General features: G+C 40.7%; 1 protein-coding gene across 2 annotated transcripts in view; it reads left to right on the top strand.

The window, feature by feature from the left end:
- Positions 1–16847, top strand: part of tgfa (transforming growth factor, alpha) — a 113873-nt gene extending 97026 nt beyond the window's left edge. The window contains exons 3-6 of one of the 2 annotated variants that reach the window (XM_073069710.1): positions 11732–11849; positions 14766–14915; positions 15883–15986; positions 16482–16847. In XM_073069710.1, coding sequence (XP_072925811.1) covers positions 11732–11849; positions 14766–14915; positions 15883–15986; positions 16482–16489 — 380 coding nt within the window. In that variant the 3' untranslated portion in view covers positions 16490–16847. Of the gene's footprint in view, positions 1–11731; positions 11850–14765; positions 14916–15882; positions 16014–16481 lie in introns of both variants that reach the window. The other variant, XM_073069644.1, reaches the window with a different exon arrangement.
- Positions 16848–20935: the final 4088 nt, after the last annotated feature.

A 20935-nucleotide genomic window follows, 5' to 3' on the forward strand; every position in this document is an offset into this window, starting at 1 on the left:
GGCTCAGTGACATACTTGGTAAGATGTAGGCTGTCTAGTAACTCATGAATTTAGCTGCCATAGAGTTCACATTTGAGAGATTATTAATATGAATATTAAAATCACCAGTGATGACAATCTTGTTCAATATAATAGAGGATGAGAATTCTGTGAATTTCTTAGAGAAAGCAGGCATTGGATTTAGGAGAGCGATAAGTGATAATGCAGAGTACAAGCTGGCAGTTAGCAGGTGAAACTGGGTATGGGGGAAGGTGGGTGTGTGGGGGAGGAGTGATGAAGTAAGAAGGTGATAGGTGGCAGAGGTAAAGGGCTGAAGATGAAGAAATCTGACAGGAGAGGACTGTGGACCATAGGAGAAGGGAAGGAGGGTTAGATTGATCCTAGATCACAACATTATGGGCCAAAGAGCCTAAACTGTGCTGTAATAGTCTATGTTCTATACCCACCATCCTCTATGTGAAAACAGTTGCTCTTCAGGTCTCTGCTAAACTTTTCCCTCTCTATCTAACCCCTATAGATTCAGATTCCTGTATGTTGGAAATAAATTGTGACCAATTAAGTTTTCTGTTCCCCTCATGACTTTATAAACTACTAATGTCAACAGATGGTTTTCCATCCTCATGAGTTGGAAGGTCGGGTTAAATTTCCCACTTCAAACATGTCTCTGTAATGGTGACTGGAACTCTGGATTAGGTTGATTTCTGGTTTGAATCTCTTTATTCAGTGGAAATTGATCACTTGGGTTGTGGAGCCAGTCATAAAGGACTAGTTTTAAAAATAGTTATGGCCAGGAAGCAACTTGCATGTCAGGACCTGTCAGATTATTAATTAGCCTACAAACCCTCCCTCTTTTCTTTCCTCATTACACCAGGGCACAATTGTGAAGGTCTAGAAAGATCAATCTACCTTCATGTTCATGTATGCAGCTGCATAATTGTCTGTCTGGAGACTTTCTCTGTGGTGAGCAGCCCTGTATACTGTGTACAGTCTGCTGAAAATGATGTAAATATGAAATGCAGACCCGGAGGAGGAAAAACTGACAGTTCTAGAAATCTCTTTGGTGCAGGAGAAAGCTGAAAGGTGGTTAACAGCTATCTTTGTGATTTTCCACTTGCGAGTTCAAAAGAGAGAACTGTAATGACATGAGAAACTTCTTAACCCATGAGGAAAGTGAAATTGTTCGCATGGAGAATGAACGAGGGGGAAAGCAAACAGAGGTTTAAGGGAAGATTGGATTAACACAGGAGACTGAAAGTGATAGAATGAGATTACAGTGAAGGTGGTTGAGAGTGGAAAGCAGCCAGTGAGTGAGGGGCCAGTGAAGGAGTGGAGATTTGAGGCTTTGACTCGAGAGATTCTGGCAGTTTTGGCAGGTGGACTGTGCAATCAAGTCAATCAAGATTTGAATAGCTCAGCAGAAAGCTGTTCATTAGACAATCAAGATTTGAATAGCTCAGACTCAGCAGAAAGCAGCTGATTGGGCAATCGAGGTCAGGTGACCAAGCAGTTTTAAAAGCTCAAACAAATAAATACAGGGGTAGCTCAAGCGGAGCGGCCAGTGAGTGAGTGGGCCAGTGAAGGAGTGGAGATTTGAGGCTTTGACTCGAGAGGCTTCGATGAGACTCGAGCTTGTTCCCAGTTAGTCTTTACAATGCCTCCTGAGATGGTGATGTGCCTCTCCTGTGAGATGTGGCAGTCTTGGGGGAACTCCCCTCTCCCGCAGAGTCACATCTGTCAGAAGTGCTTGCAGCTGGGCGATCTGGAAGACCGTGTGAGGAATCTGGAGCAGCAGATGCAGAAGTGGGCTGAGAAGTAGCAGATGGAGTTCAACCCAGAGAAGTGTGAGGTGGTAAATTTTGGAAGGATAAACTCCAAGGCAGAGTACAAAGTAAATGGCAGGATATTTGGTAGTGTGGAGGAGCAGAAGGATCTGGGGGTACATGTCCACAGATCTCTGAAAGTTGCCTCACAGGCAGATAGGGTAGTTAAGAAAGCTTATGGGGTGTTAGCTTTCGTAAGTCGAGGGATATAGTTTAAGAGACATGAGGTAATGATTCAGCTTTTTAAAACTTTAGTTATTGGAGTACTGTGACCAATTCTGGTCGCCACAATATAGGAAGGATGTGGAAGCATTGGAAAGGGTACAGAGGAGATTTACCAGGATGCTGCCTGGTTTAGAGAGTATGGATTATGATCAGAGATTAAGGGAGCTAGGGCTTTGCTCTTTGGAGAGAAGAAAGATGAGAGGAGACATGATAGAGGTGTACAAGATATTAAGAGGAATGGACAGAGTGGATAGCCAGCGCCTCTTCCCCAGGGCACCACTGCTTAGTACAAGAGCACATGGCTTTAAGGTAAGGGGAGGGAAGTTCAAGAGGAAGGTTTTTCACTCAGAGTTTGGTTGGTGCATGGAATGCACTTCCTGAGTCAGTGGTGGAGGCAGATACACTAGTGAAGTTTAAGGGACTACTAGACAGGTATATGGAGGAATTTCAGGTGGGGGGTTATATGGGAGGCAAGGTTTGAGGGTCAACATTGTGGGCCAAAGGGCCTGTAATGTGCTGTACTATTCTACGTTCTATGAAACACCAGCACAGATTAGAGGAGCTGAATTGCCTATCTCCTGTGTTGCATTGATGGTAAATTAAAATATCAGTTTTTTGATCCCTTTCTTCAATGCTTGCTGTTCCTCAGACAAACCTTTCTGTTAAAACTGACTTTTGCTCTGCACTCCAAAGTGTAAACAAATTAAAAGTTTCGATCTATATTAATAAGGAGAAAGCATAATCGGTGGAAAGTGGAGGAGGTTTTGTGGGTTGATGATGTTCCTTTTCAGACAAAATAAGAAAATGTCCCTTTTGGTATAAGATTAATGAAAGCTCTGCCTGAATGCAAACCTAATCCTTTGAGTCATTGGACATTTTATCTATCAGGGGCAATCCTGCTCTCCTTTAGATTCTTAAATCTTTGATTCAACACTGTCTGGAGGCAAACTGGAAAACAAAGCATTTTATATGATTGATGTAAGCTCAACTTTTGGATAGATCCAGTTGTGTAATCCTTTCTGTCCTGCCAGAACCCGACAGTCGTTTTATTTCTTTTTGAGTTTATGGCCTCAAGGGTCTGCTGTCAAGGCAAGCTCTTATTAGCCATCCTGAATTGCCCCTGATGGGACATTTGAATCAAATATTTTCTCAAGTTCAAATCACTTTTTCTTCCAGAGCTCAGTACAAGTAGCAGCAGGGAGGAACACACTGATCCCAAAGAAGCGAAAGGAATCAACTACAGATTACTGTGAATGATACTAGGATTTAAGAGGTTGCATAATCATGTCCTGACTGTAGGGCAGTGACCTAGGCAGCGTTTTTCAAATCTATTTTATTTGGTTAGTGGACATGGAACAATAGGAAAAGACTATAAAACATAGGAGGAGAATTAGGCTATTTGGTCCATCGAGTCCACTCAGCCACTCGATCGTGTCTCATTTATTTTGTCCTCTTAAACTCATTCTCCTGCCTTCTCCACATAATGCCCTTACTATTCAAGAACATATCAATCTCCACTTTAAATATACCCAATTATTGGCTTCCACAGCTGTTCATTATAATGAATTTCACAGATACATCCCTCCTCCCACTAAAGAAATTTCTTCTGTTCTAATGTTAAAGAATCTTAACATTAGAGTTGACAACTTAAGCAGGAAATCAGGAAGTGCTTCTTTGCACAAAAGGGAAAGGTTAAGTTGTTTAAGGGTGTTGAGGTGTGTTATCACTGAGCTACAGATTTCCAAAATCTCACTGAATAATCGAACCGACTCTTCCTCTGAGGAATGTTACATCATTTCAAGGAAATTATTAACATATTGTCAAAATATGATCAAGAATGGGGGGGGGGGGTGGCCTGGTGTCTAGACATGGTGCTCTTAAAGGCCATTATTTCCTGTGTGTGAGACCAGAGGAGATAGCTGAAATTGTTTATGTCAGTTCCTTCTTGGTGTTTACTAAGGAGAATTTCATGGATGCCAAAGAAATGAGGATAATAAGGATGAACCATAAAATTCGAAGTCTGCTGAGGGCCAGATAAGAGGCATTCAAGGCTAGTGATCAAGAAAGTTACAAGAGGTCCAGATATGATATCTGGAAAGTCATTTCATGGGTGAAGTGGCAATTCTGGACCAAACTTGAATCAATGAAGGATTGTAGCAGGGCTTGAATACTATCACCTCTTATAAAGTTAAATCATGGGACATAGGCAATAACAAAGCTTCATATCCAGATGACCTTAATGCGCTTCTACACTCACTTTGACCTTCAACATGAAGGAGCTATCACAAACTCCCACATCCCCCCGATGATCCAACTTCATTCTCTGAAGCCAACATGTGAGCAGCCTTCATGAGGGTGAACCCATGAAAAGCATCTGGTCCAGATGGGGTACATGGCCAAGTACCAAAGACCTGTGCTGTTCAACTAACTGGTGCATTCACTGAGATCTTTAAACTCTCACTTCGGCAGTGTGTGATACTCATCTGCTTCAAGCAGGCTTCAATTATACTAGTGCCCAAGAAGAACCTGTCTCGATGACTTTCCTCAGTAGTGCTCACATCCACAGTGATGAAGTGTACTGAGAGGTTAGTGATGAAACATATCAACTCCTACCTGAGGAGTGACTTAGATCTACTTGAATTTGTGTATTGGTCAACAGGTCAACAGCAGATGCCATCTCATTGGCTCTTCACTCTATCCTGGAACATCTGGACAGCAAAGATGCATACATCAGGATGCTATTCATCAACTATAGCTCAGCGTTCAATAGAGTCATAGCATGTTAGATTCATAGAGAAGTACAGCATGGAAAAAAGGCCTTTCAGCACATCAAATCCATGCCAAACCTATTTAAACTGCCTACTCCCATCAACTTGCACCGGGACCATTGCCCTCTATATCCTTACTATTCAAGTATTTATTCAAACTTCTCTTAAACGTTGAAATCGGGCTCTTGTGCACCACTTGTACTGCCAGCACATTTAGCACTCCCACAACCCATTGAGTGAAGAAGTTTCCCCTCATGTTCCCCTTAAACTTTTCACCTTTCATCCTTAATCCATGACCTATGATTATAGTCCCACCCAACTTCAATGGAAAAAGCCTACTTGCATATATACCCCTCATAATTTTGAATATCTCTATCAAATCTCCTCTCTGTCATCTATGTTTTAAGGAATACAGTCCTAACGTATTCAATCTTTTCTTATAATTTAGGTCCTCCAGACCTGGCAACATCCTTGTAAATTTTCACTGTATTCTAAGGAATACTGTCTGAACATAGAACCATAGAACATTACAGCACAAAAACAGGCCTTTTGGCCCTTCTTGGCTGTGCTGAACCATTTTTCTGCCTAGTCCCACTGACCTGCACCTGGCCCATTTCCTTCCATACACCTTTCATCCATGTACCTGTCCAAGTTTTTCTTAATTGTTAAAAGTGAGCCCGCATTTACCACATCATCTGGCAGCTCATTCCACACTCCCACCACTCTCTGTGTGAAGAAGTCCCCCGTAATAGAAACATAGAAACATAGAAAATAGGTGCAGGAGTAGGCCATTCAGCCCTTCGAGCCTGCACCGCCATTCAGTATGATCATAGCTGATCATCCAACTCAGAACCCTGTACCTGCTTTCTCTCCATACCCCCTGATCCCTTTAGCCACAAGGGCCATATCTAACTACCTCTTAAATATAGCCAATGAACCGGCCTCAACTGTTTCCTGTGGCAGAGAATTCCATAGATTCACCACTCTCTGTGTGAAGAAGTTTTTCCTCATCTCGGTCCTAAAAGGCTTCCCCTTTATCCTTAAACTGTGACCCCTCATTCTGGACTTCCCCAACATCAGAAACAATCTTCCTGCATCTAGCCTGTCCAATCCCTTTAGAATTTTATACGTTTCTATAAGATCCCCCCTCAATCTTCTAAATTCCAGTGAGTATAAGCCTAGACGATCCAGTCGTTCTTCATATGAAAGTCCTTGCATCCCAGGAATCAATCTGGTGAACCTTCTCTGTACTCCCTCTATGGCAAGAATGTTTTTCCTCAGATTAGGGGACCAAAACTGCACACAATATTCTAGGTGCGGTCTCACCAAGGCCTTGTACAACTGCAGTAGAACCTCCCTGCTCCTGTACTCAATTCCTTTTGCTATGAATGCCAACATACCATTTGCCATTTTCACTGCCTACTGTACCTGCATGCCCACCTTCAATGACTGGTGTACAATGACACCCAGGTCTCGTTGCATCTCCCCTTTTCCTAATCGGCCACCGTTCAGATAATAATCTGTTTTCCTGTTCTTGCAACCAAAGTGGATAACCTCACATTTATCCACATTAAATTGCATCTGCCATGAATTTGCCCACTCACCTAACCTATCCATAAGTTACCCTGCATCCTCTTAGCATCCTCCTCACAGCTAACACTGCCACCCAGCTTCATGTCATCCTCAAACTTGGAGATGCTGCATTTAATTCCCTCGTCTAAATCATTAATATATATTGTAAACAACTGGGGTCCCAGCACTGAGCCTTGTGGTACCCCACTAGTCACTGCCTGCCATTCTGAAAAGGTCTCGTTTACTCCCACTCTTTGCTTCCTGTCTGTCAACCAATTCTCTATCCACATCAATACCATACCCCCAATACCGTGTGCTTTAAGTTTGCACACTAATCTCCTGTGTGGGACCTTGTCAAAAGCCTATAGAAAATCTAAATATACCACATCCACTGGCTCTCCCCTATCCACTCTACTAGTTACATCTTCAAAAAATTCTATAATATTTGTTTAAATGTTCCCTTTAAACTTTTCCCCCTTCACCCTTAACCCATATCCTCTGGATATTTTCTCCCCAAGCCTCAGTGGAAAAAGCCTGCTTGTATTCACTCTATCTATACCCATCATAATTTTATATACCTCTATCAAATCTCCCCTCATTCTTCTATGTTCAAGGGAATTCAACCTTTCCTTGTAACGCAGGTCCTCCAGATCTGGCAACATCTTTGTAAATTTTCTCTGTACTCTTTCAACCTTATTTACATCTTTCCTGTAGGTAGGTGAACAAAACAGCACACAATACTCCAGATTAGACCTCACCAATGCCTTGTACAACTTCAACATAACATCCCATCTCCTGTTAGGGAGACACCTGATTTGCATATCTTGGCTTTTACTTCTCTTATAGCTAGGAGGGCGCTCTTGCATAAATGGAAGGATGCTGTTCTGCCCACTCATGCTCAATGGTTATGGGATGTTATGTCATGCTTAAATTTAGAGAAGATCCGATGTTCAGTTTTTGAATCTAGCCAAGACTTTTATACGTTGTGGGTCCATTTTTGAGTTATTTTCAAAACCTTTGGTTTGTTGTAAAAGTAGAGATGGTGGCTAATAATATATTTTATTATATGACAAGGGTTTTTTCCCTTTTTTCTTGTTTTTCCTAACAGCTCTGACTTTGGTAGTGGGTTTAGATTTTTTTTTCTGTAAAACAAAATTAGTATATTTCAATATTACGATTTAATTTAATTTTTATGAATACAAGATTTTGTGATTGTAACTGTATTTTTAATACAATGTATTTGGTACTTTTTTTTTCTTTTGACTTATAATATATATCTTCTTGTACTCTGTGTTCCTTTATGTAGAAACTAATAAAATATTGAAAGAGGAGATTTTGGGCATTCAAACCAGAGTAGGATGTGTTCAGTGAAAATCAGGATACATATGAGTGTTGTGGGACAAAGGGACCTGGGAGTACAAGTGCACAATTGGCTGAAAGCAGCTGCACAGATAGATAAGAGTGGAAAAGAAGGTGTTTAGCAAGCTGACCTTCATCAGTCAGGGTATTGAGTTTAGGAGCAGGGTCATTATGTTACAGATATGTAAGTTGCTGGTGACGCTGCCTATGGAGTGTTGTGTTTTGGTCACCCTGTTTTAGGGTGAGATCGTGCTTCAAAAAGGCAACAATTATACCAGTGCCTAAGAAGAATAATGTGGGCTGCCTTAATGACTATTGCCCAGTAGCACTCACATCAACAGTGATGAAATACTTTGAGAGGTTGGTCGTGACTGGTCTGAACTCCTGTCTCAGCTAGGAGCTGGACCCATTACAATTTGCCCATCACCACAATAAGTCAACGGCAGACGCAATTTTAATGGCTCTCCTCACGGCTTTAGACCACCTGGACAGCACAAACATCTTCATCAGGATGCAGTTTGTCGACTGTAGCTCAGCATTTAATACCATCAGTCCCACTATCCTGATTGAGAAGTTGCAGAACCTGAGCCTCTGTACCTCCCTCTGCAATTGGATCCTCAACTTCCTAACCAGAAGACCACAATCTGTGTGGATTGGTGATAACACATCCTCCTCACTGGCAATCAACACTAGTGCACCTCAGGGCTGTGTGCTTAGTCCACCACTCTACTCTCTATATACACATGACTGTGTGGCTATGCGTAGCTCAAATACCATCTATAAATTTGCTGATAATATAACCATTGTTTGTAGAATCTCAGGTGGTGACGAGGGAGTGTATGGGAGTGAGATATGCCAACTAGTGGAGTGGTGCCGCAGCAGTAAACTGGCTCTCAACATCAGTAAGATGAAAGAGCTGATTGTGGACTTCAGGAAGGGTAAGACGAAGGAACACATATCAATCTTCATAGAGGCATCAGAAGTGGAGAGAGTGAGCAGTTTCACTTTCCTGGGTGTCAAGATCTCTGAGGATCTACCCTGATCCCAACAAATCAATGTAGTTATAAAGAAGCCAAGACAGCGGCTATACTTTATTAGGAGTTTGAAGAGATTTGGCATGTCAACAAATACACTCAAAAACTTATATAGTTGTACTGTGGAGAGCATTCTGATAAGCTACATCACTATCTGGTATGGAGGTGCTATGGCACAGGACCGAAAAAAGCTGCAAAGGGTTGTAAATCTAGTCAGCTCCATCTTGGGGTCTAGCCTACAAAGTATCCAGGACATTTTCAGGGAGTGGTGTCTCAGAAAGGCAGCGTCCATTATTAAGGACCTCCAGCACCCATGGCATGCCCTTTTCTCACTGTTACCAGCAGGTACAGAAACAGGCATCAGAAACAGTGAGTTACACTCAGCGATTCAGGAACAGTTTCTTCCCTTCTGCCATCCAATTCCTAAATGAACATTGAATCTTTGGACACTTTCTCACTTTTTCTTAATATACAGTATTTCTGTTTTTGCACTTTTAAAAAATCTATTTAATATATGTAATTGATCACTTGTTTATTTATTATTATTATTATTATTTTATTATTTTTCTCTCTGCTAGATTATGAATTGCATTGAACTGCTGCTGCTAAGTTAAATTTCACATCACATGCTGGTGATAATAAACCTGATTCTGATTCTGAAGTGATTTATGAGATGCTGCCTGGATTAGAGGGTCTGAATTATAGAGAGGCTGGCCACTTTGCATCTTTATTTCTTGGAGCACAGAAGAATGATGAGTGACCTCATAAAAGTTTATAAAATCATGAGGGGTGTGGATAAGGTGGGTGGTCATAGTCTTTTCCCCAGGGTTAGGGAGTCTAAAGGGCACAGATACAAAAGAGGAGGGGAGAGACTTAAAAGAAACCTGAAAGTTAACTTATTTACTCACTGAGTAGTGAGTACCTGGAATGAGCTGGCAAAGGAAGTGGTTGAGGCAGATACAGTTGCAATATTTACAAGTTATTTGGATAGGTACATGGAACGGTGAGGCTTAGAGGGTTATGGGTCAACCATGGGCAACTGGGACTAGCAAGGAGGATGTTTTCGTCGGCATAGAGTAGATGGGCGGAAGAGCCTGGTTCCATGCAGAATTACTCTGACTCTAAGACCTTGAGATTGTGAAATTCTTCATGTAAATATCACCATACAGCGAGTTCAAATGAAATTACTTCTGTACTTCTCTGTCATTAGTTCTCCTCAAATGAGTAAAAACTGTAGTATAGGTGAATTCAAGTTGAAGTTCATTGTAATAGGCGTACACGCAGGGTATAAATGCCATGAAAATTTGTGTCTTGCAGCAGCTGCATGATACTATGAGGATAAAAATAAATTTAATAAATATAAACTTAATAAGCATAAATTATACTTAACTTACACATGTGAAAAATAAACAATGACGCTATTTCAGGATTGAGAGAAAAAGAGCACAGTCCAAAGTACTGTTAAGGGTTTTCAGGTTGTTTGAAATACCTGAGGTAGGGATTAGAACTGAAGATACTTTTCCTGGCCAGAGCTGATACCCTTCCTGTTTTTATCAAAGCTCTTTGAAAAAGATTTTGGTTTAGGGAATAGAAACCCTATAAGACTTCAAAGGTTTGGAGTTTTTATAAATCTACTCCACCTCTTGATTATGAGCCAACTACCAGTATATCAAAGGCTGAGGAATTATGTTTGGGCACTAGGGAGTAGCAGAATGGAGCTGACACCTACAGGAGCAGATGTTGGATGGCAATGTGTCCCTGAATAAACCACTGTGCACACACAATGGCATCTCACAGTTCAACAGGTGTATGTTTAAGTGTCAGATGATCTTGGCAATCATCATTGGAATATCAAGTATTAACATTTGACTGTGACCCAGATATACTGTATCTGGAACTAGTTGAACAAGGTTGATCAATGTGGAGAAAAGATAACATTAGAGTAGCTCTACTACCCTGACACAACAAAAGAAAACCAAGTCCAGACTGTTCTGCTGTTGAATCTTTGTGCTAATATGGCTTGCAAAAGAGGTGCCTGAATAGTATGTAAGAGTAAACTAGGATCTGTGTCAGTGCATCTGCCTCAACCTCTTGGATCTCCTAGAACTCCTTGTTGCTAAGTCAGAAGGCTGTGTAATCATGTTCCACTACTGTACAGTGCAATCCTCATAGGACATGGAACAGTACAGCTCAGGAACATGCCCTTCAGCCCATCAAGTCTGTGCCAAACATGATGCCCGAAAAAGCCTAGTATCGTTTGCCTACAATTGATCCCTATCCCTAGGTGTATTGCAAATGCAGTGCTGGAATGATATCAGTCAGATGTTAAAGTGAGGCCCTACCTGGCTCCTTTAACCTGTGAGTGGGTGGAAGTCAACTCTCAATAGCATTTGAAGTATTAGAAGTCACTCCCTATTTTCCAGAGTGGCAAGCAAAGGAGGTGGAGAGCAATATTCTAGAACTTGGAAAGTGCTAGAAATATTGAGCAGGTCAGGCAGAAAGAAACAGTAATGTCTAAGGGCAATGGTGTTGCATCAGAAAAGTTAAAAATTAAAGATGTTTGAAGTTGCAGAGATGGGATGGAGTGTGGAGGACAATGTTTAAGAAGGAGACCGTGAAATGAAATGATACAAGTGCTGCTGGTGTCAGGAAGCTCAGCTGCCAAAGATTTTCAGTATCTGTTTTATCCATCTGGTGAAAGTACCCAGAGCAACCAGGGTTAACTTCTTATACAGTGGATGATGTTTATATTAATGAGGTCTTCTTTGGCACTTTTTTAAAGGGTTGGCTCAGATTTGTTTTATATACTAAATGAAACTGAAGCCTGAAAGATACTGAGCCTTAATGTTTATGTGCAGGACAATGGCAACTCATTGCAAACTGCTCTTTGCAGATCTATAGATCCATTAATTAAATTGTTCCAATAATATGTTGACCTTCCACTTTTCCCAAGGTCCTCCTGTTGCTGCTGCAGTCCGATCACATTTTGATGATTGTCCAGACACACATCGACAATTCTGCTTTCATGGGACCTGCCGCTTCTTGGTTCAAGAGTCTTCTCCAGCATGTGTGTAAGTTCCTTTGGTCAATATATACATATATATATATGTATGTATTTGGATAGACAGGGACTGGTTAGGTATAGTTAACATGTCTTTGTGTGTGGTAGGTCATGTCTAACCAATCTTACTGAGTTTTTCAAGAAAGTTACCAGGAAAGCTGATGAAGGCAAGGCAATGGATATTGTCTAACATGGATTTTAGCAAGGCCTTTGACAGGGTCCTGCATGAGAGGTTGGTCAAGAAGGTTCAGTCACTTGGCATTCAAGATGAAGTAGTAAATTGGATTAGACATTGGCTTTGTGAAGGAAGCCAGAGAGTGGTTGTAGATGGTTGCCTCTCTGATTGGAGGCCTGTTACTGTGGTATGCTGCAGGGATATGTGCTGGATCTGTTCTGGCTTGTCATCTACATCAATGATCTGGATGATAATATGGATAACTGGATCAGCAAATTTGCACATAACACCAATATTGGAGGTGTAGTGGACAGCGAGGAAGGCTATCAAAGCTTGCATTGAGGTCTGGACAAACTGGAAAAAATAAGCTGAAAAATAGCAGATGGAATTTACAGCAGACAAGTGTGAGGTGCTGCACCTTGGGGTGACCAATCAGTGTAGGTCCTAAACAGTGAGCAGTATGGTGGATCAGAGGTATCTGGGAAATACAGATCCATAATTCTCTGAAAGTGGCATCACAGGTAGACAGGGTTTAAAAGAAAGCTTTTGACACATTGTCCTTCATAGATCAAATTATTGAGATCAGAAGTTGGGATGCTATGTTCAAGTTGTATAAGATGTTGGTGGGGCCTAATTTGGAGTATTGTTTTGGTCACCTACCTACAGAAAAGATGACAATATGATTGAGAGTGCAGAGAAAATTTACAAGGATGTTGCCAGAACTTGAGGACATGAGTTGTAGGGAAAGATTGAATAGGTTGCATATACCCCAGACCATAGAAGAATGGGGGAGATTTGATAGAACTGTGCAAAATTATGAGGGGTATAGATAGGGTAAATGCAAGTGGGCTTTTTCCTCTGAGTTGGGTGAGACTAGAACTAGAGATTAAGGATGAAAGGTGAAATGTTAAAGGAAAACATCTTCACTCAGAGGGTGGTGAGAATGTGAAGTGCGGAGCAAACTGCCAGCAGAAATGGTGGATGTGGGTTTGATTTCAATATTTAAGAATAATTTGGATAGATACCTGGATAGGATGGCTATGGAGGCTGTGGTCCGGGTGCAGGTTGATGAGACTGGGCAATTAATAGTTCAGTATGGACTGGGTGGGCTGAAAGAAGCCCTGTTTGTGTGCTATAGTGTAAAATGACTGCATGAACCAAAGCAGGAAATAGTCTCAGAACATCTTTACCATTCAGCACAATGATGGGTTATCCCCTAGCTCACCCACTTTGCCTGCTCATCCCCTTATTCCTAATATTTTAGTGTCCATAAGTCAGTTCATCTTAATTTTGAATGTACTTGACAAAGGGGCTTTATAGCTCTGTGGGAGAAAATCCCCTAAGATTTAAAAATCTATGATTTAAGAAAATTTCTCCTCATCTCCATTCTTAATAGTCTGCCCCTTATCCTTAGACTCTGCCACAATCTAGACTTTCCTACTCCTGTCAGTTCCCCCGACAATTACTCTATCAATCCATCTCAAAATCATATACATCTGAACAGTTCCACCTATCATTCTAACAAATGGTGCAAAAAGCAAACTGCTGGAACCAGTGGATCAAGCAGCATTTCTGAGAGCAAAAGGATAATTGACATTTTGGGTGAAAACTCTGCATCAGCATTAAAATGTCCTAGGCAAGTAGGATTAAAAAAGAATCCCAAGGCATTTTATGCATACATTAAAAACAAGAGGGCTGGTTTTTTTTTTGTTTTTTTAAAACAACATCCATCCTGGAGAGAGTAGGATCCCTCAAAATATTCAGGATTTGGACCAATTGGAAATATGGACATAGAAATAGCAGATAGAGTTTAATCCGGACAAGTGTAAGGTGTTGTACTTTGGGAGGTCAAGTAAAGATGAAAGTATACAATATTGTCAGGGCTTTAAGGGACACCAATGTACAAACAGATCTTGGGGTGAAAGTTCATAGCTCCCTGAAAGTGGCAACACAAGTACATCAGCTGGTAAAAAAAAATGTACGGCATACTTGCCTACAGTGTCGGGCTGTAGTATAAAACATTGGTTAGGCCACATTTGGAGTAATGTATGGAGTTCCAGGTCACCGCATTACAGGAAGGATATTAGAGATTGTTCTGAAGAGATTAACCAAGGTGTTTCCTGGATTAGAGGATATGTGCTATTAGAAGAGGAGAGTAAACTTGGATTGTTTTTCTTTGCAGCATTGGAGACTGAAGAGAGACCTAAAAACAGTATATAAAATTATGAAACATGTAGACAGGGTGTGTAGTCAGTCTTTACCCCAGAGTGGAAATGTCAGATACTAGAGGCAATAACTTTAAGCTGAGAGGAGGAAAGCTTAAAAGAGATTTATGAGGTTAGTTTTTATGCAGGTAGGGAATGCCATCACAAGATGTCAGAGGAAGGCAAAGAAACAGGACCTCTGGCCCATCTATTCCATGAGTTATACCATGTGGAAACAGGACCTCTGGCTCAACTGGTCCATGCCAACTAATTTGCCTAGCTGAGTTAACCCTACTTGCCTGCAGTTATGATAGCAATGTTTAGGAGAAATTTAGACAGGCACATGAGGAGGTCAAGAATGGAGGGATATAGCCCATGAGCAGGCAGATGGGGTAGTTTAAATTGGCATCATAGTCAACACAAACATGATGAACTAAAGTAGCTGTTCCTATGTTGTACACATATTCTCCGCCCAGTGTTCTAGATCTGTTGGAAATAGGCCAAGTGGTCTCCTTTTGAACTGTCTGATATCAGGTATGTTTTGCAGGTGTCACCCTGGCTTCATTGGGACACGGTGTGAACATGCTGACATTCTTGCTGTGGTGGCTGTCAGACAAAAGCAACAAGCAATCACTACGTTAGTTGTAGTGTTGGTCATTGTTTCCGTTCTCCTGGTTGCAGCCTGTGTCTTACTACAGTAAGTTGTATATTTTGACTGTCCCTGAGGGGAGGGGATAGGTGGTTTGGGGATGGAGTTCACCACCTGACGCCAAACACAAGATAGTTAGCAAGTTGTTTCATGAGTGGACGAACTTGCAATTCTCCAGAGCTTTGAATAATCTTAGATATCTTGTAGCATCTTACATTTGAAAAGAATCCATAGGATGCTGTGAAATATGAAATCCATGTTAGATGTGAAACTGAGACTATGAAAGGTGTGTAAAGGGGAAGTTCTTTTTCTTATTTCTTTAGTAATATTTTCCTCCCTGCTCTCTACAACATTTTCCTCTTTTTCTCTGTCCTTTACCCCTCTCTGCTTGCCAAACAACAGCCTGCACCCATTTAATGGCTTTAACACAGCAGGAACCTACCAGGGGCCTTTGGGGAAATGCTACAAGAAGAAAATGGACACCAGTTTATTTTGAGATATTGGAAGTGCAGTTTGTAGATTTTGAAAAGCACAATGAAGGGGAAGGAGGGAAGGTTAAGAAAAGGAGTACAGGATCCTTACAGAATATTAAAGATTCCATTGAATCTCCCTCCAATGATGCCTTGTACCTCTAGCTGGTAAAAATCAATTTTTAGGGTAAGTGAAATTTAGAGTAATTAAGTATTTGTGATTTTTGTGGAAGGGAGATTAAGACTTAAATTCCACTTATAAATAATTTATTTTTCCCTCATTTTCTGACTCCACTTTATATCATGCCCCTCATATCTTCAGTTCCACCACGCAGCAACGTTGCTCATCATTTGGAAACACAAGAAATGTTGCTGTTTGTAGGAGCCTTCATTAATTGGCAACCAGTTTTTTAAGTTACCGCAGTGCTGATTCCTCGAAATGATTTCACTGGCAGAAAAGCACTTTGAGTGGTTCTGGAAAGGCTGGTCTTTTTGGGCTGATGTCCGCTTTGCTCTCACAGACCTCTCTGTTCACTCTCTGCCAGTTGCTGTGGGAAGCGGAAGAAGTGTGAGTTCTGCCGAAGAATGCTCGCTGGGCCTGAAGCCAGCCTGCTGAAGAGTGGGTCACCAAGCATCCATGGAGACACAGGCAAAGACTTTGATCATGTTATTGGTGGTTAGTAAACTTGCTACCCGCAGTGCTCGGTCAGTAGCACCCTCTTTTCAAGCCAGAATCATGCAAATTCAAATCTATTTCTGCGGACAAGAACAGAATATTTATGCTGACAATTCCTAGCTCTATTGCCTTTCAAGTGACAAGTACAAGTGACATTAAACCATCTGTCCTCTCATGGGTATAAAATATCTCACCGTCTTAGCTAATATTTTTCCTCAAGCATAACTTCTAAAGCAAATTATTTGCAGGATCAGACTGTTAATTGTTAGACCTTGCTGTGATCTGAATGGCTGCCATGATCCTCGCATTAATGACTGCACTTCTAAGTAGACATCTTACACTGACAAGTCCTTTGAGATGTACTGATAAAGAGATGAAAGACAGACAAAGTGTAACTATTTAATGTCGATCAGGACTGTGGTCCCAATCCATGTTCTAATGATTTACTTGTGTTTCGGTTTTGTCTAGGGGTGTAAGAATTGATGGTATTTTGATGGCCTCTTCTGACCTCTGCATCTCTTCACTGCCATAGACAATAATGGGCTCTCAGCCTTCATGTTCCTGCCAGATCCAAGGTCATCTCACCTTAGACAGAGGGACCACATCTGTTGAGCACAGAAGAAAATATTTTGTATTATATTGAAGTTCCATTTTTTTTGTTTGTCCTATCACTTAATTTATAGAAACACTAGAACTAAAACAGTGAAGAATATCTTCTCTTCAAAATTTACAGATTTTAAGCAGAACCCATTGATAAATAGCTGTGAGATTGTATGATTATTTAAGGACTAGAAAGAGTTCAAATTATATGTAAAACTATTTAAACACCTTACAAGTGAAAATAAACTTTTTTTACTATGTGTGTCTACTGTATGATGTCACTTAGTTAATTACAGAAAGAGGCCATGACCCAGCCCTGGGTCTTCGACCTTGTATTGTTGAGAGTTACCATTAAATTAGCTCATACTCCTCTTCCAGATCAAAACATCTCATCAGCCCTTCTAATTATTTTTAAATTATTACCAATTTATTTTAAAACTATTTTCTGATTACTGACCTTACTGTCAGTACTGTTTTACAAAAGATCAGCTCTGAATTATCCTTCAGTCATCCAAGCATGGTCAGATGCCACCAGAATGTAATCTGACTGGGGTTTATATAATATTTCTGCGTTCCGTTGCTTTAGACATAACAGAGTAGAAGAGAGTAAAAGAGGAGAGGTGGCATTACTAGTCAAGGAAAAAGTCACAGCAGTGCTCAGTTAGGACAGACTGAAGAACTTGCTTAGTGAGGTATTATGGGTGGAACTGAGGAATAAGAAAGTTATGACCATGTTAATAGAGCTATATTAAGGCCACCCAACAGACTGCAAGACTAGAGGGAAAAAAAATTGCAGAGAAACTGCAGACTGCTGCAAAAAATATAAAGTTGTTGTACTAGATGAGGTTAACTTTCCACATACTAACTGGGATTCTCATACTGTAAAAGGGCTAGATGGGATAGAATGTGTTAAATGTGTTCAGGAAAGTTTCCTTAATCAGTACATAGAAGTCCAACAAGAGAGTGTGTGATACTTGATCTGCTATTAGGGGATGAGACTGAGCAGGTGACAGAAATTTGTGTAGGGGAACACTTTGCATAATGCCATTAGTTTCAAGGTAAATATGGAAAAAGATAGGTCTGATCCACTAGTTGAGATCCTAAATTGGAGAAAGGCTAATTTTGATGGTTTAAAAAGGATCTTGCAAATGTGGATTGCAACAGGCTGTTTTCTGTAAAGGTGTACTTGGTAAGTTAAAGGGCTTCAAAAGTGAAATTTTGAGAGTACAAAGTGTGTACATGTCTGTCAGAATAAAAGATAAAATTAACAGGTTCAGGGAACTTTGGTTTTCAAGAGACATTGAGGCCCTGGTTAAGACAAAAAGAAGGTGCATAGCAGGTATAGGTAGGTAGGAACATATGAAGTACTCATGATCAGAAATGCAAGAGAACACTTAGGAAAGAATTCAGGGTGGCTAAAAGAAGGCATGAGGTTGCTCGACCAGACAAGGTGAAGGAGAATCCTAAGGGATTCTACAGGTATGTTAAGAACAATAGGATTGTAAGGAACAAAATTGGTCCTCTGGTAGATCAGAAAGGTAATTGATGTGTGGAACTGAAAAAGAAGGGGGAGATCTTAAATGGATTTTTTGTATGTGTATTTACTCAGGAAATGGACACATAGTTGATTGAAGTGAAGCAAAGCTTCATGAAGTTCATCAACTTCATGAACCCTATAAAGATTACAGAGGAGGAGGTGTTTCCTGTCTTCAGGCAAATTACGGTGGATAAATCCCAAGGGCCTATGAAAGACGTGTACAGAAATGGCAGGGGCCCAAGCAGAAATATTTAAATCATCCTTTGCAACAGGTGAGATACTGGAGGACTGGAAAATAGCTAATGTTGTTCTGCTGTTTAAGAAAGGCTCTAAAAATAAGCCAGGAAATTATAGGCTGCTAATATCAGTAATGGGAAACTTATCAGAAGGTATTCTAAGGGACTGGATATGAGTATTTGGATAGACATGGACTGATTAGAAATAGTCAGCATGGCTTCATATATGGTAGGTCATGTCTAACCAATCATATGGAGTTTTTTGAGGAACTTACCAGTGGATGTTGTCAACATGGGCTTTAGCAATGCATTTGACAAGGTCCCGCATGAGATGTTGGTCAAGAAGGGGCAGTCGTTTGGCATTCAAGACAAGGTAGTAAATTGGATTAGACACTGACTTTGAGTGAGAAGCCAGAGAGTGCTAGTAGAGGGCTGCCCTTCTGACTGGAGGCCTGTAACTAATGAAGTACCGCAAGGGTCGGTGCTGGGTCCATCATTGTTTGTCATCTATATCAATGATCTGGATGATAATGTGGTGAACTAGATCAGCAAATTTGCATATGATACCAAGATTGGGGGTGTAGTGGACAGCATGGAAGACTATCAGAGCTTGCCAAGGGATCGGGACCAGATGGAAAAACGAATGGCAGATTGAATTTAATGCATACAAGTCAAAGGTGTTGCACTTCAGTAGGACCAATCAGAGTCTTACAGGGTGAATGGTAGAACATAGGAATCTGGGAACACAGGTCTACAATTAATTGAAAGTGGTACCACAGATAGGTAGGGTCCTAAAGAAAACTTTTGACACATTGGCTTCATAAATCAAAGTATTGAGTACAGGAGATGGGACATTATGTTGAAATTGTATAAGACATTCGTGAGCCCTAATTTGGAATATTGTGCAGTTTTGGTCACCTGCCTCCCAGAAAGATGTAAGCAAGGTTGAAAGATTACAGAGAAAATTTACAAGGATGTTGCCATGACTGGAAGACATGGGTTATAAGGAAAGATTGAATAAGTTAGGACTTTATTCATATGAATGTAGAAGATTGAGAGGAAAATTATGAGGGTTGTTTCTATGCTGTACTGGATGATTGATCTATCCCACTCCATGAATCATTTTAGCTTCTGAATCAGGTTGTGAATTCATCTTTCACTCCAAAGTTTTAAACACAAAACTCAGAAAAGGATATAAACAATCCTGCAGTTTAGAACAAAGGGAACCATTTAAACATTTAAATAAGGTGTGAGGAATTTATTTTTCTCTATTTATTTTGCAAGCCACCCATATAGATTATTTCATCATACCAGTATACCAGCATTTTTGAATGGCTGATAAAGGCATACTGTACATTAAAAATTCTATTCTTACCACAGTGGACATTCACAGATATGTTCACTCTGTGATAGATGCCATAGCATCTGTTATGCACCTGGCCCTGACATACCTAGAAAACAAGGACACTTATATCAGAATGCTGTTTCAGGATTTCAGTTTAGCATTCAACACCACTGTCCTACAGATCTTGATGGACAAACTACTATTCCTTGGTCTAAATACACCATTGTGCAATTGGATGTTGGACTTCCTAAACAACAGACCTCAGATAGTCAGGATACATAAGCTCTCCTCCCTCTCCACCTTCCTCAACATGGGTGGCACCCAGGTCTATGTGCTGAGCCCATTGTTGTTCACTTTGCTCACACATGATGACAGTAATCACATTATCAAGTTCGTTGATGACACAACAGTGGTGGGCTCATTGCCACCAACAATGTGAAGGCTGAAGTAAAACAGGTGGAAGAGCTCAAAGAGTGGCAGGAAACTAACTCCTTCCTCAAAGTTCATAAGACCATAAGAGATAGGTGCAGAATTAGGCCATTTGACCCATCAAGTCTGCTCTGCTATTTCTTCATGGATGATCCAATTTTCCTCTCAGACCCAGTCTCTTGCCTTCTCCCTGTATCCCTTCACTCTCTGACCAGTCAAGAATCTATCAACCTTTGCCTTAGTCAGAAGTATCAGTATTATGGTGAAGTAAAGGATACTGAAAGAGATGGCTGAAGAGATTGTGGAGACATTAGTAATAATCTTTCAGGAATTTCCAGAATACCTGAAAATTGCAAATGTCACTCCACTCTTCAAGAAGGGAGAGAGGCAGAAGAAAGAAAATTATAGGCCAGTTAGTCTGACCTTAGTGGTTGGGATGATGTTGGACTCAGTTGTTAAGAATGGGGTTTTGGGGTATTTGGAGGCACATGATAAAATAGGTTTCCTTAAGGGAAAATCTTGCCTGTCAAACCTGTTAGAATTCTTCAAAGAAATAACAAGCAGGATAGACTAGGGAGATCAGTTGAAGTTACGTACTTGGATTTTCAGAAGGCCTTTGACAAGGTGTTATACATGAAGCTGTTTAACAAGCTATGAGCCCATGGTATTACAGGAACGATTCTGTAAAGGTATATAAGATTATGATGGGTATAGATAGAGTGAATGCAAGCAGGGTTTTTCCTCTTCTTCCACCCTCCCTTCTGTACTGCAGAAC

The sequence above is a fragment of the Hemitrygon akajei genome, chromosome 1, assembly GCF_048418815.1.
Source record: "Hemitrygon akajei chromosome 1, sHemAka1.3, whole genome shotgun sequence".
Classification (NCBI taxonomy): Eukaryota; Metazoa; Chordata; class Chondrichthyes; order Myliobatiformes; family Dasyatidae; genus Hemitrygon; species Hemitrygon akajei.